This window comes from Stegodyphus dumicola, chromosome 8, assembly GCF_044657685.1.
Source record: "Stegodyphus dumicola isolate Sdum_Otavi_A_Nest chromosome 8, ASM4465768v1".
Lineage (NCBI taxonomy): Eukaryota > Metazoa > Arthropoda > Arachnida > Araneae > Eresidae > Stegodyphus > Stegodyphus dumicola.
This window is the reverse complement of record NC_140775.1, coordinates 18,284,837-18,301,267: the sequence shown is the minus strand read 5'-3', so window position 1 is coordinate 18,301,267 and position 16,431 is coordinate 18,284,837. Positions and strand designations below refer to the sequence as shown.

Here is a 16,431-nt window from a genome sequence, read left to right as displayed (position 1 = left end):
ATCTAAATGAGTTCAGAAATAGTATTTAAGTAGCAGATTAGTATTTCAGTAGCAGCTGTTTAGACTGAATAGGAGCCAATCGTGTAGCTAAATTTAATTTATTGTGACTCTACATACTGTTTTGTGTTCAAGTTAATTAGCCACAAGTGGTGATTAATTTGTGAGCACCGAGTGAATGCATGTTCTGTACAGTTTAGTAAAATAAAAAAGTTGTTATAAGCTTCATCTGCAGTGATCTGTTTTCCTTCAAGACAATAACGAGAATTTGCTAGTTCGTATTTAGTAGGGTCTACAGATTATGCTCCCAAAAAGAACAAGAAGACTCTACACAACTTATGAAAGTCTTCCTAATTTTTATCACTTTTTAATTCTTGCAGCTGTACTTTTTTGGTGGTGGAAGATCAGGGTAAAAAAATAGGTTTAGGCTTAGGTTTTTCTAAGATTTCCTAAAATAGATTTATTCCATTCTAAATTACCTGGATTAATCATTCAAAATTTAATTCTTTGATATTTTTATTAACCTAAGTACCTTAATAATCTCTTCAAAGAAATCCATCGACTCACATAACCACCTTAAGTCACAAGCTGAGATCCTAAATGAGTGAAGTATGCCATCAGTCAGAGCATATTTAATACAAACAAATAAAATAATTTGGATTAAAATAATTAAATTATCCAAAACGGGTTGCAAAATGGATTTAAAATAAATTCTGAAAAGATTTTTTCTTGACGTCTGTACGTTCTAAGTTATGCGAGATACATACATACGTACGTAACTATTCGTTCTTGAGTTACATACATACGTACATACGTAGAACGTTGAAATTTTATATCTGGGATTGCTATAACATGTAGTTATGCACCTCCCTTTTTCGTTGCAGTCGGCTGCACCAATCATATATAAATATACGAGGTGTGACACAAAGAAAACAAGACTACGTATGTAACTTGAAAACAGAGTGGAGTTGGCAACAACTCTTTTGGTGACGTCATGCCACACACCTCCTCTATCCATGCGGCCAGTTTCGACTTAACCGACCACGCCGGTGGGAAGTACTGCGTCATTGAGTGAACACGTACAACTGCATTCTGCCGGAAAAATGTCTAATGTAAAAACGAACAGCGAATGAACATCAAGTTTCTTGTGGAACTTGAGAAATCAGCCACGGAGAAAACATTTCAAATGTTAACCGAGGCTTATAGAGATGAAACTTTGTCTCATGCGCGTGTGTTTGAATGGCATAAGCGGTTTTCAGGGAGAAGGGACAGTGTAGAAGATGATGAACGTGCTGAGCATCCCCTTGGGTGCCCAACACGTTCATCATGATTGAATAGGTTACCAGTGATCAGACTGTTAATCAATACTACTACACTGAAGTACTAAAAAGACTTCGTGAAAAAAATTAGGGGCAAAAAAAAAGGCCACAGTTGTTTAGTAATGGATAGTTGTTGCACCAGGACAATGCACTCGCTCACACGGCCCTATGTGTCCAGCAGTTTCTGACCAGCAAAAGCATTACTGCGATGGGACATCCTCCTTATTCACCTGAGTTGGCTCCATGCAACCTTTTGTTTATTTCCTAAAGTTAAATCTTACTTAAAGGGAACTCATTTTACCTCAACTGAAGAGGTTCAGACAAAAACGGAGGATCTCCCGAAGGATCTTCCAAAAACCTCGTTCCACAATTGTTACCAGCAATGGCAGCACCGAATGCAGAAGTGTGTGAATACTGAAGGGAACTACACTCATGTCCATAAATTAAGGATAATGGAAAATCAGGCAAAGGAAGAGTTAGAAGCAAAACAAATTTGACTTATTTGTAAAGCTTATTTATTAAACAAAAGGTAAAGAGCAAAAAAAGATGCTATATGTTTGATATTATTAAAACAATTAGCGATTACTTCTCCCTGGAGCAAATTACAAAAAAAAAAACCTATTTACAAAAAACCAATATTACATGGTTGGTATAATTGTTAATACATTGTATGTCTCCCAGACGATACAATACAGTCCGTACAACGCCTAGGCATGCTGAGTATCAAATTATCGATCTGATCTTGGGGAATATTACACCACTCAAAAAGCAATGCTCTCCGTAGTTCCAAAAGACGTGTAGGAGGAGGTTTACGGGCTGCAAGTCGTCAGCCAAGTATGTCCCACACGTGCTCTACTGGATTCAAGTCCGGTGAGAATGCTGGTCAGTCCATGCGGGTGATATCCTCCGATTAAAGGCATTCGCTTACGATGTTTGCACGGTGAGGACGGGCGTTGTCATCCGTGAACACAAATTGTGCGCCCATGGCGCCCCGAAACAAACCTACATGTTGTTCCAGAATGACGTCCCAATAGATTTGGCTTGTCATGGTTTATATTTGAACATGCAGGTCAGTTCTGGAACCCAGAATAATTCCACCTGAAACGAGCACTCCTGCACCACCGTAACGGTGTCGTTCAATGATGTTTTCTTGGTGGTAACGGGTACCTGGAGCTCTCCATATGAAAGTCCGGCGAGAATCAGACTGCAAGCTAAACCTGGACTCGTCGGAAAATATCACACAAGCCCACTGTTGCGGTGTCCACAATGCATGCTCTCTACTCCAGGCTAACCGCAGGCGAAAGTGAGTTGGAAACGTCGAATAGTGCGGCGAATATTTCTCCCACGGAGGAAAATTTTCCCCCGCTTCGTGATACTTCGGCTCCCACCGGCGAAGAAGTTAAGCCTACCTCGTGGTCCGATGTGATGGACAACAATGATACTATGGATACTGGAACGGACTCGATGGAAAACGGAACATCTGAAAAGGAATCGTTGGAATTTCTGCGTAATGTAAATCGGCTAAATCCCACAAATATTAATATCATCAAAAAATGTGTTTCAATTGACGTGCAAATTGTCAAAAAGTTAGATCAGGCGCACGCGGATGCAGTTATCAAGTTCTACGGTGTGTGCCTAGAAAAATTGCAAGCTGCTATCCAACGGGATTGTGCACTATTGGATACTCCAGTGTTTTTAGCGGATCACATAATTAGTGAAATTAAACAGAATGTGAAACTGTATCAAGAATACTCCGTGGACTTGCAAGGTAAGTGTGCATGGTTATGTTATAATCTGTACGACTCTACCAAACTTGTTTTAGGTGTAGAATGTAATGTAAATGTTAGTAATTCTAATGGTAACAAAGTTGTTAAAAATAAGAGAAAAAATTCGGCCAAACACGCTAAAATTAATGATGATGATGGCTTTCAGAAACCATCAAAAACTGCAAAAGGAGTTCGGCTGACTCAGCCTCAGGCTATCCTGCCTTTGCAAAACAAATTTGCTAACCTATCGGTGCAAAATCCTAATACTGAAATTTGTCATGATTTAGTAGATGAACATGTTAATGCTTGCATAGAAAATGTTATTAAAAATTCTGATGTTGCATGTACTAATGGTTCTTCTGATAATAATGTTGATAATGTTAACTATGTAAATCAAGCTGGTGGTGTAAATTCTCAGACAGGAAACCCGCACCCGCAGTATGACCTGCAAGCTCCCCCTCCTATTATGGTTAGGCCGAAAGTCGGCACTAAATACTATGACTTTTTGAAAGAGGTAGCTAAAGAACTACCAGACTGCAAGTTCCTTGGCCGGGTCACTGGCGAATTTTTAAAAGTACTTCCTACTACTGCCGATGATCATCGGACCTTAAGTGAATTCTTCCTGGCTCACAAGATTGAGCATTATGTAGTTAGTCCAAAAAACAAAAACCAGTCAAGGTCCTTATTAGAGGCCTCCCTATCGACGCAGATGTAAATATTATTGCAGAGGCACTGCGTGAGTTAAACTTCAATATTAACAAAGTCGTGCAATTAACGAAGTATCGCACCAAGGCACCCATGCCGCTATACCAGGTACAAATTTTCCCAGATAAAAACTTGGATGATATTTACCAAATTAAGCATCTAATGTATTTTAATATTACAGTTGAAAAATATATTAGCAAAAATCAAGTCCCGCAATGCCATAATTGTCAGAAATGGCATCACTCTTCTGAAAACTGTCACGTAGCACCTAGGTGCGTTAAATGCGCGGGTTTTCATAAAACCGGAAACTGTGACAAGCCCGGAAAAATTGAAAATCCTGTTTGTGTAAATTGCCTCGGGCCTCACGTGGCTTCGTATAGAGGGTGCCCCAGGTTCCCTACATACAAAAAAGCAAATAAAAACAATAATACTAAGCCAGGAATCAGTTATGCTCAAGCAATTAAAAATACTAGCAAAGTCAGCAATGCCTCTGCCACTAGTATCTCTGCGGTTGCGGGTCAGGCAAAAATGCAACATCCAAAAAAGGCTGATGTTCCCACTTATGTAAGAAAACCAAATCTCATGCATGAAAATGCTCTTAAATCTACTTCTGAGAATATAAATAATGATAAGACAAATCTTAGTCATGGTTCTAATGACATATTTGAACTCATGAATATAATGAAAGAAATTGAAAATATATTCGGATGTAATTTAAGCAAAATAATTAGTGTGTATAAAAGTAAGCTGCCTGAACTCAGGAAATGCGAGCACATCCTGGATAAGATCCAGGTCCTGCATATTATGCTTGAAGAAATACACGGGCTCGCACAAAATGAGTGATCATGAATAATGACCTTATAATTGTAACATGGAACGCAAACGGATTGTACCATAAATTAGATGAGTTACGCATTTTTGTAAATGAGCACTGTCCTGATATTTTACTCCTACAGGAACACAAGCTTAGTCCACACACGAATGTCCAGATCGCCAACTACTGTGTCTACAGGCTCGACCGGGAAAGGACCAATAGCCACCCAGGAGGTGGACTTTTAATCCTCGTTAAGCGCTCCATCACCCATCATCACACAACACTGCCACAGCTTTTAGGCCTAGAAGCCATAGCTATTATAGTCACTACACTCACCTTACATCCACTCACTGTTATCTCTGCCTATATACCCAGCAACAAAAGATCACAAGCAAATATTGCGCAGGATTTTGAAGCGCTATTCCAACTCAACAGGAAAACAATCATAGGCGGAGACTTCAACGCACCTACCTAGGCTCTGTACTTCACCGATTTGCCACTGAGGCCGGTGTTACCATTGCAGCTCCAGACACACCAACACGCTACAGTGCCAGTCAGCGAATGTTCTGGATTTCTTCCTTCTAAAAGGTTGTTATCACAGATCCATTCAAACCCTCACCGAGTTATCCTCTGACCATAATCCGGTCATGATACAGGTGGGAACTGCTGTTTGTAGCACACCACACAAAAAGGCCTTTATTACTAACTGGGCAGGATATGCCAAAGCCTTAAACAACACCACATTACACATTCCAACAGCCACCACGGGTGATGAGTTAGATGCTTTAGTCGAAGATTTTACTGCAAACCTAACAACTGCCTTGGATGCAAACAGCTTACCAGTTACTCACCGGCACAAAGCAACTGATCCAGAGCTCAAGAAACTCATACAAGAAAGAAACGCTAACAGAAAGATCTGACAAAGGCATCAGTTCCCGGCAGATAAAACCACACTCAATAGACTGAATCATCTGGTCAGGACTCGAACCTACAAACATGCACAACGCGACTGGACCAACTATCTCACGTCCCTTTCAGCAGATCCTAGCTCTGTCTGGAAGGCGACTGCTAAACTCAAGAGATGCTACACAAACATTCCGCCCCTTAACGGCCAACAAAATATTGCCCTCACAGATATTGAGAAAGCTGAGTCACTAGCTGATCACTATGCTTCTCAATTCTGCACAAACAACATTTCTCACCCTCAAACAGAACACCTTGTTAACACCACACTCACAGAATTCCTTTCAAAACCACGCACGAACAACATCACTCCTGTCAGACCCTCGGAGGTCTATGGCTACATCGAAAAACTGCTCATCAAGAAAAGCCCTGGCATTGACAAGATCTCAAACAAGATGATCAGAAACATAGGAACTCTCATGCTACTGAAGCTCACTTCTATCATCAATGCCATCCTAAGACTTGGACACTACCCAATGCCATGGAAGATTGCTATTATTGTGCCCATCCTTAAGCCTGGAAAGACTCCTACAGAACCAGCCTCCTACAGACCAATCAGTCTTCTGTCCTCGCTCAGCAAGGTGGCAGAGCATATCATCCTGACAAGAATCCAAGCCTACATGGATCTTAAAAAGCTAATTATCCCTCAGCAACATGGTTTCAGGAAGAAACATTCCTCTGTCCACCATCTGTACCGAGTGACAGATTACATCTCCAAAGGACTGCAGGAGCGGCAGACCACTGGTGCCATCTTCCTTGATATAGCTAAGGCCTTCGATCGTGTTTGGCTGGAGGGCCTCATGCACAAAATCATCACTCTGGGCTTCCCAGACTACATCACAGCCATCACCTACTCCTATCTTAAGGATAGACACTTTGTCGTTCGTGTAAACAACACGTACTCAACCACACGGGCTATCAGGGCTGGGGTCCCACAAGGGAGCCTCCTTGGGCCCATATACTACAATATTTACACGAACGATATCCCACAAACACCACACACCACCCTGGCTATGTACGCTGATGACACGGCAATACTCTCAAAAAATGCATCTCCTGGTCCAGTTATACAAGCACTTCAATCTCACATCCACACACTCGAGTCCTGGCTTACTGCCTGGAAATTTAAAATCAACGTAGACAAGTCGGAGGCGATCTGGTTTACAAAAAAAGTACACATCGACCTGGAGGACATCCTCATGTATAATACCCCTATTCAGTGGACTAGGCAAGCCCGATACCTAGGCATCACTTTAGATAGGCGGCTCACATGGACCCCACACATTACACAACTTATTGCCAAGTTCCGTGCTCGTAAACGAACACTTACCCCCTTAATTAGCCGGAACTCCGTTCTCTCTATTGATAATAAGTTGCTCATTTACAAGACCCTTTTGCGTCCCATACTTTCATATGCCTGCCCTGTTTGGGGATATACCAGCAACACTAACATCAACAAACTGCAAGTCTTGCAGAATGTTACCCTTAGGCAAATCTCTAGAAGCCGATGGTTCATCAGAAACACGGCAATCCATGAGGAGTTGGAAATTCCAACAATCCCAAATTATTTTGCACTCCTCGCTGAAAAATTTTATGAAAATATTCCTAATGTAAACAACAATACAATTACTGTACCTCAATATGACCATACACTTGCTGCTAATAGCAAGCGCCCGCTTGCGATTCTCAGACATTTAAATTAACCCCTTTTTCTGGCAACCAATTATGTAACACCCTTCCTTACTTCAGCTTTGTTTTTGTTTTTTAAGTATAGATTTGTACTACGAGTGGTCACACGGACGCTTGTTCGGACTAGTAATAGGAAATTTCTTCTACATGCCATTGCACACTTACCTTCGTCTAAAGGCTTATCAGTTTCACTGGTTGTTTCTTCTGGACTCTGTCCTCGGTTCGTGTATGAACTTTCATTGTGTTCGAATCTTCATGTCAATTGTTCGAAGTCTCATGGAATCGAAAGTCGCACATATTATCCCGGGATAGCGTTGTCACGCGGGCACCCACTTTGCGATAACTCATCGAGTTTGCCTGAGCCGAAGAGAGCTGACGAGACAGGTCTGAGGCTGTGCTCCGCCTGTTTCTTTTGGCAGTAACAGTCAAATACCGGTCCTCATTCGGCGTTGTAACTCTGGGGCGACCTGTGCTGTAACGTCTACTCACGTTACCATCATCTTGGAATCGTTGCCAAAGCCTGGAGATGACACTCTGGGCAATTCCAAGTTCGTCTGATACTCCCAGTTGGGTACGCCCACATTCCAGACGGCCGATAATTCTACCACGTAAAAAATCATCCAAATGCGTTATTTGTGTCATAACTATTCGGTTATTGCACTGAAATGCTTATAAAGCGCCTGCGAACAATTTTATTTCTTTGCCTGTATTCCTTATATATCACTCTCTTACACTCTCGTCATTGTGACGTACCATCGGTGTCATCTGGTTACTTCCTGAAATTTGCATATGATTCTTGAAGATGTGTGTAGTGATTTTACAGGTGATATATTTATTTTAGAGTTCGATTTCCGCGTGACTCTGAATTATCCTTAATTTATGGACATGAGTGTACTTTGAAGGTCATAATGTCACGGAGAACTGATTCTGTAATGTACAATGATTTATTGGACCAGTCTCGTTTTTGTGTGTGTGTCTCATCTTGTACATATATATGTATAAAGTAATTAAAATTAAATTAGAAAGGCCTATGACCTGCGTTAAAGCTTAATTACTAATGTCTTAATTTGGATTGAGTATTAATTATAAGTTATGGTTTGGATCTAGCAAATAATTTGATGCTTACTTGGAAGTAAGATGAAACACTCTCTGTTAATTTAGTTGTTGTTTATTGGTGGTAGATTGGTTTATCCCTTTGATAATTTCGATTAATCTGCGATCAATGACAATAGCTACTTTTTCAATACTTGAAATTTACTTTTCGTTTGAGTATTTTTGCGAATAAAGATTTTTCTTAGCATTTTTTTAAACAGGAGATTCAAATTACTTTTTTAAAATACTAATTTAAATTCTGACTAAAAAAATGTTTTCATTCATGGTTTTAAATTGAATTTGTGTTCCTTGGAGATGATATATGGAAAGTTTTCTTATTATAAATTATTATGAATTTTATATATATTCTCACTCTGTTACCTGGCTCGGTGAGCTTAATTTGTTTATTCTTATCTGTTTGTAAATTGTGCATTTTTTCTTTAAAAATGATTGTATTATGTGGTTTTTATGTTCCGATTAAGGTTTTTATGCTTTAGTTAATCTGCATGCAATAGTTATAGAACTATCAACAATTTAAAAGCTTAAGTGGTGAGTTACGTCTAATGAACAGCCGTTGGTTTACATTTGAAATTCAGTAGAATAGTGAATTGGGTAAGTTTTTGCACCTTGATTGTCTTTTTGCCGAATGGGACCAAAAGTATACTTTAGTTTTCTACACCGAAAAATCTACCTTCTTTGCCGATGTCCGAATTGATTGTTTTTGCGTAGAAACTAGCAACTTTTAATTGTAAAAAGAAATAAATTGTTTTAACTATATTTAGTGTTTTGCGTTTATTTTTAGTGTATGTTTTCAATTTTTAACGAAGATGCTTTGAGATTTTTTGTATTTTTGCTTTTCCGAGAAGTGAGAACTGAATTAATTGAATGCGAATGATTCTCTAATGAAATTCAAGGAAATAAGTTTAAATGAAATGCAGCAAAAAATATGTAGAATTTAAATTCTTTCGTGTAAATGTTATGCATTAGAATTCACTAAGGTCTTATTCAAAGTTCTGCTTAATAGTTTAAAGCTTTGTTTAATTTCAGTAACTGACGATTTATAGGATTTCAGTATTATATTAATGTTATATTTTTTTAAACTCAAAGATAAAGGAAAGTTTAGAAAAAGCTGATAGAAAGCGTCTGAAAAAAAGCGAGTGTCAGCTTCTTAAATACTGACTAGTAGATGTATTTTCGAATTAAGTAATTTTAATCTAATTTTGATTTAATCCTCATAGAGTAAAACTCCAGTTATTAAAATATTCATTTTGATTTTCTTAGTTGAAAACACAAAATCTGCTGTAATTGTATTGTAGTTTTCTGTTAAATTCCGTGACTGGGATTTGATTCTTGTTTTTATGTGCAAAAGTTTACTAAGGTAATTAAAGATGAATTTATTGACTTATATAATTTTTTCTGGTCAGTTAAGGGCTAAAATTCAAGAACTTGAAAACAAATTCAGGAGACAGCTAAGAAGGAAAATCTGCTTTTTTGCCTTTTAATGTTATGTTGATTAAAACCGTATTTACCATAAAATAACTGTTGGTTTTATTCTCACATTTTTTACAGTTCTGTTAAATATTAGATCTTATTTAATAATAATTCTTCCTATATATTTCTGTTTCCTTTTTGAATGGTATTACAAAAGTGTAACTAGTCGCTTTGATTTATTCAGCATCCTCTGGTAGGTCCTTAATTTTTTTCTTTAATTGGCCTTAGAAGTCCTTAATTTCGAGCAAAAATGGCTATCAATCTTCATGGAAAGGAACTGGCTGATGTTTCAGAAAGAACGGCAGTAGTCAACTTTGCCTACTATGCTTCAAATTCTGATATCAAAAAAGCTATCCAAGCAGATAATACTATCAAAGTCCCTAGAGCCTGAAGTTAAAAAATAAATTGCAATGCATCAAATCTAGTATTTCTCACTGGCTTTCTTTTACAACATAAAACTTACCAAATTTTCTAAGTATTCATAATATTACTGATACACGGGTTCTCTGTCACGTTCATATGTTTTTCTCTGTCATCTATAATAATAAAAGCAAGTGTAAGTCTGTCTGTCTGTCTGTCTGTCTGTCTGACCGAGCTCTCCAGCCAAATCTATCGCACGCAGGGACCTGGAATTTTTTATACGGAAGCACAAAGGGGCTGGCCACCAGACCTCGAAGCCCGATTTTCGATTTTTGAATTAGAAAAATTTAAAAAAAATTATTTATAATTAATTAATCACGGTTTTTTTGACTCACTGATATTATTATTTGTTTTCAAATAACGTTCGATTGTAACAATTGATTTCTTTATTCTAGCGTTAGTTTGCTGTTTTGACGATACATTAAATCGATTAATTACAATTCATTTCTTTTTTGTAGCTTGTGGGGGGGGGGGAAGAGAGAGAGACAGTCTACATGTCCTACACTACTATTCCTGCATTTTCACACTTATCTGCATTTTCTAAATGCACGGGCAACGCCGGGCGGGTACAGCTAGTATTCTATAAGGGCGAGTCAAATGAAAGTGAGCCAACCCCTCCTCAGCAAGAATGGTACGGTCCATCATCTGCGGCGCATGCGCGTAGCACAGAGACAGCCTTCCTTTACGAAAGTGGCGCGAAAGTGTGAGGTTAAAGTTCTTTAAGGCGCTCTTACACTGGGTTGAAGACGGTAGCGTGACATAATGGACGCTCCAAAAGAGGAACAGCGTGGTGTGGTCAGGTTTTTGACAGCTGAAGGTGTTTCCCAACATGAAATTAGTCGCCGTATGACTGCTGTGTACGGTGAACATTGCATCGCATTGGCCACTGTGAAGCGTTTTAGCAAACGGTTCCGAGAAGGACGTGAAAGTTGCAAAGACGATCCAAGACCGGGCCAAAGTCACCTTGCAATCACCCCCGACACAATTGCACAGGTTGATGAGCTGATTAGACAAGAACGGAGGATAAGCATCGATGAACTAGCAGAGCGTGTGAACATCAGTCACGGTTCGGTTCACACCATAATTCATGATCATCTCGGTTATCGGCTTTTGTGTGCTCAATGGATGCCCAACATTTTGAACGACCGCCAGAAGACGGTGAGGTTCAGCGCTGCTTTGACTCATCTCATCCGGTATCACAATGAGGGAGACGACTTCTTGTCTGCAATTGTGACCGGAGACGAATCATGGTGCCACCACTACGAACCTGAAACACTCCGGCAAAGCTTACAGTGGAAACATTTGAATTCACCACTCCCGAAGAAAGCAAAGGCTGTCATTTCCTCGGGAAAGGTGCTATTGACTTTTTTTTTTTGATCGTCAGGGAGTATTACTGATTGAATTTGATAAACGTGGAGAGACTATCATTAGTTCGCGATATTGTGCAACGCTGGATCGGCTGCGTGTCGCAATCAAGAACAAACGACCTGGAAGATTGACGAATGGTGTGATCTTGCTACACGACAATGCTCGTCCCCACGTCGCTGATGTGGTTAAGACACAACTGGCAAAGTTCAAGTGGGACACGCTGCAACATCCTCCATACAGCCCAGATTTGTCGCCATGCGACTTTCACATTTTCGGGAAACTGAAAAAACATCTCAAGGGTACCAGATTCGTGTCGGACGACGCCGTGAAGTAGTCGGTTACAGACTTTTTGAATCGACAGCCCAAGGAGTTTTATGAGACGGGGATCACTCGGCTCATTTGTCAATGGGATAAATGTGTCAATGTTCATGGAGACTACCTTTAAATAAAGTACTCTGTTTGTCATATATTCGCATTGGCTCACTTTCATTTGACTCGCCCTTATAAGATTTCAGAAACATGTTTTTGTTTTAATTTCAAAAGTTCTAGGGGCTATTTTAGAAAACATTGCAGGACAATTCTATTCAATACGAAACAAAAATGTTATCTAGTGAAACTGTTCTGATATTAATTATTTTTCTTACAGAGTTTGTTCGCATGATGATCTGATTACCGTGGCTGGAGGAAAAGCAATTCATTTCCACGAACCACCTTTTTAATATTTCTGAAGATATTGTGGAACGTTGTAGAAAAGATTATGGATATTTTCAGTTGTCTTCTTCAACATTTGTGGGTGAAATTATTGTATATGTTTATGTTTCTGTTCTTCTCATAGATGTAAATATAAACTTCAACAAACGTCAGATGTGTGTGCTTTTTCTTTTTTCCCATTATACGGCTCTTTCATTTATCTAACTAAGCAAATTTTAAATCCCCAGTTTGCGATAAATATGCATGAAACCTTTCCGTCATCACTTCGGTATTTCTACATCCTTTCCATGATCGAATCTTGTCTTTAAGTCATAACGTAATTTCTTCTAACAATAAATATCTATATATTCCAAATATAATCGCTATACATGGTAAAAAAAGCGAATTTATTTACGTTTGTAATGAAGTTTCTTTCATTGCAAATTTTACGTTTTAATTTAGCAAATTTATTTACGTTTGTAATGAAGTTTAATACATAATCTGTAGCTTGCAAAACGGTCAGAATAAGTACTTGAAACAGGCATCTAAAAATAATCTTGTAAGCATTAGTCTTTCGAACAAGAATCAATACACTTACGGCTATCTAACACTTCACAAATATTGCTTACCTGAAGATGTAAATTTCGGCTTGTTTATCTTGTGTTGTCATCAATTAAAAAAGTAATGATCAGTATAAAATCCCGGCGCTAACCTAGAAAAATAGCAAGACAGAGCTTAGATATGCAGGCATGCAAGAGTATCATCTAGAAACAATAAAATAGGTCAGCTCTGAAGGAAACAATTCAAGACTTGTATACGAAAAAAATCTGCTCTCAAATCACTTCTAGGACTCCATGAGGAAACCGTTCTATCGAACGTGGATGCAAGTACCTTTATGTAATGTTGCTATGAAATCTGCAAAATATAAAACGAACGTAAAAATTGTTCTGCATCTTAACAAACTGCAGACATAACATAGATTAAAGTTCATGCAATAATTAACAAAAATCCAATATTAATGACAAATAAAGAAAAAAAAATAAAGTTGCATAGCCTTGAGGCCATCTATAGAAGCAAAAGCTGATTTTTGTCTCATGACTGCAAGGAGAGTCATCCAACGGCAGAGTAAATAACTCGTCTAAGCCTAAAACAATTCAAGTTCTCGATTATATTGTGCAAGTGCGGAGACATTGCAGATATTCTGGAATTGGTAAGTGGTTCCATACTGTTGGACCGTCTCTGCACAAAGGATGAATGTGCATAAATTTATTGCTTCCATACTAGGAAGACAATATTCCTTCACACTATCGCTGTACAAACGAATTTTCACATTTTGGTTACTGTTGTTCTGTTTAGTTGCTACCAAATGATTGCATCGATCAATGAAATTTGGATGGCCTAATTGAGTAGCTGCTAAAATTTTTAATCATAACAGGAGTCTTAAACGGTCGCAGTCCGTTTTGTGGGAGTAAGGACAAAAATCTTCGAGGTAAGCAAACTGAGCAAATGATTGAAGGTATCCTCAATAATGGACAGGATACCTACTTCCACGAGCCAACACGTAACTTTATGTTATTTATCTTGGCATCTGTTTGTCATTTATTTTGCTTTTTTGTACACTTGGTGTTGGAAATTATCTCTACAACAGTGATCATTTTCCTATTGTTGTATCTCTCAAAAAAGAAGGAGTAAATCCGATATCAATAACCTCCTGATTTATAGCTGACAAGGCAGACTGGGAATTCTTCTCATCTCTCGCAGATCTTACAGAAGCAGTGGTAAAAGATGTGCTAGTCGATGACGCAGTGAAAGCCGTTAGTTATACTATTCTTCAGGCAGCTAGACTCTCAATTCCTATGACATCAACAAAGCTACCAAAATATGAAAGCCATGGTGGGAAACTAAATGCCAGGAGACACTGAAACAACAGAGAAAAAACTTCGGGAATCTTTCGTCGGTACTCTATTTTATCTTATAGCCTTCAAAAAAGCAAAAACACAAGCTAGAAATGTAAGACGGCAGTGCCAGAGGGATTCGTTGACCTGATATGTATCTTGAACAACAACTTCTACAGCAAATAAAAGAATTTGGAAAAGAGTCAGAAAAGCATGCGAACTTCATAAAGACCACTCACTTTTCTTTCTGAGAAAAGATGTGAGTATTAGCAGCACAGAAGAAATTACTATGTTAGGCAAACACTATTGGTGAGACATTTGCTGCTTTTTCTTTCAGTAGGAATTACCCACCAGCATTTCTTTCTGAAAGACGTCGCTGAGAGAATATTCCTATTGCGTTTGATTCTTGCAACCCAGAGGCATATAATGGTGAATTTTCCTTGCTTGAGCTAAAGATGATTTTGTTACAGACACATAGGTCTACCCCAGGTCCAGATAGGGTCTGTTATGAAATGTACTTTCCCCTGTAAGTGCTTTTTTTTTTTTTCTTCCAAGTCGTGTTATATAAAGCTGAAAATGAAACTAGGAATAATGCTGCCGATAAATTACAGCCAGAATTTTGGGCACTTGTCGATTATAGCGACTTTGGCCTGTAACAAGTATTAACGCGTTTCAGCATCGAAGAGAAATAGACGATTAACAATTTGCACGGATGTACATAGTTTGCGTTTGATATACGTTTATGTTTTCTTTTGAGGTAGTTTGTTTCTTTGGTTAGTAAAAGTTTTGTCGAATTTTTTTTTCGAAATATTAATTATGTTTAGATTTGTAATTTTCCATCAGCCTAAAAGATGCTTTTTTTTTTTTTTTTTTTTTTTTTCTCCCAAGAGAAGGATACTTTACTCTTCAAAATAATTCGTGAAAGTGGCAATAGTATGCAACCGTATATTGGAAAAGAAATCGGATTATGGATTTGCGTATGTTTTTATATGTTGCGTGCCGTAATTTTTACGTATGTGTATAGTAATTTCTAGCATTTATCTATGTGTTCTTTATTTAAATAAATTACTTATAAAAAAGCATTACATAAAATAAGAATTCAAAATTTAAAGTAAATTGTTTAAGTATATTAGAAAAGTTGTGTACTCTAGACATTGCATGAATTCCTTGTATGCATCACGAATAATCTTTTTCAATTCTCATAATTTCTTTCGAAATGACTGAAGAAATTTCAGTGTCAATTAACCATTCATACTGAATTTTCATATGCCATTGGAACTGATTGTTAAGAGAAAAAGAAACGCTCTACTTCTAGGAAAAGCCTATGTTATGAGGAATTTTTTCGGGGGAAGGGGGTTAGGAAAAAGGTTTCAGGTGATTTTATGTTTTATGCTCAAAGATAATTCATCTAAAGGCTATTGGTAGTTTGCTGTAAGACATACTTACGACCGCGTGCCTTACTGTGTGCGAGAATGCCTTACTTCTTCGTCATAATACATTTTCCCCAGAAAGTAACATTGGTTAAAAGTTATAACCACTTGCGCTACGATTTAACCTCACGGTTGCGGTACAGTGCGCTACAATATAACAAGCGGTAGAGTGTCTCATTTACGCTGCTCCGCGTCTGTGAGTGCAATCCAGAGCTGTAACTCGAGAAATAAACAATCTCGCTGTTAGGTGCAATGCGCTGCTTTGAGTTTTGTGATGGCTTTTACCAAGGCTCGTTGTGAAAAATTGTCCTTGGTCTTTTGTAATTTTCAGTAAGGTCTTAAAATTTATGTACAGTCCTTAGGAAGATACGCAGAAGAACCTTGTTTTGAAAAGTCTGTAGTCTTTTCCCGTGCGATTTGGCTACTATCGCCCAAATAACGCGGAAATATGGGCCAAATCACACCGATGAAGATAGTTTCTATGGCAAGATTAGATCTACTTCTTAGTAATGTTCAGTTACTGTTGTTAAACTTGGCTTATAATTCACCACCTAAGCGCATTAGTTCTAGTCATCTTGATATTATTTTTCAGTCCAGTCTTCTGAATTTACTTATGTGCAAGGTTGAATTAAGATCCTACATATTTATAATATTTTGGTGCCTTTACCTATATTTACAGTGTAACATTTTTCCCTATTCATTCTCTCTTTGGTCTTGGTTTAGCTGCACTGTAAGCTCCTTGGTAAAACTGGCAAAAACGAATTTTATAGTACCCCCTTGATGCTCTAAACA

The 16,431-nt window shown here is 38.2% G+C and overlaps 1 protein-coding gene across 3 annotated transcripts in view; it reads left to right on the top strand.

Moving 5' to 3' along the window:
• Window positions 1–12,487, top strand: part of LOC118202111 (calcium-binding protein E63-1-like) — a 710,926-nt gene extending 698,439 nt beyond the window's left edge. For all 3 annotated transcript variants that reach the window (XM_085821630.1, XM_085821631.1, XM_085821629.1), the window contains one exon: window positions 12,271–12,487. In XM_085821630.1, coding sequence (XP_085677756.1) covers window positions 12,271–12,293 — 23 coding nt within the window. In that variant the 3' untranslated portion in view covers window positions 12,294–12,487. The remainder of the gene's footprint in view (window positions 1–12,270) is intronic.
• The last annotated feature ends 3,944 nt before the right edge of the window (window positions 12,488–16,431 follow it).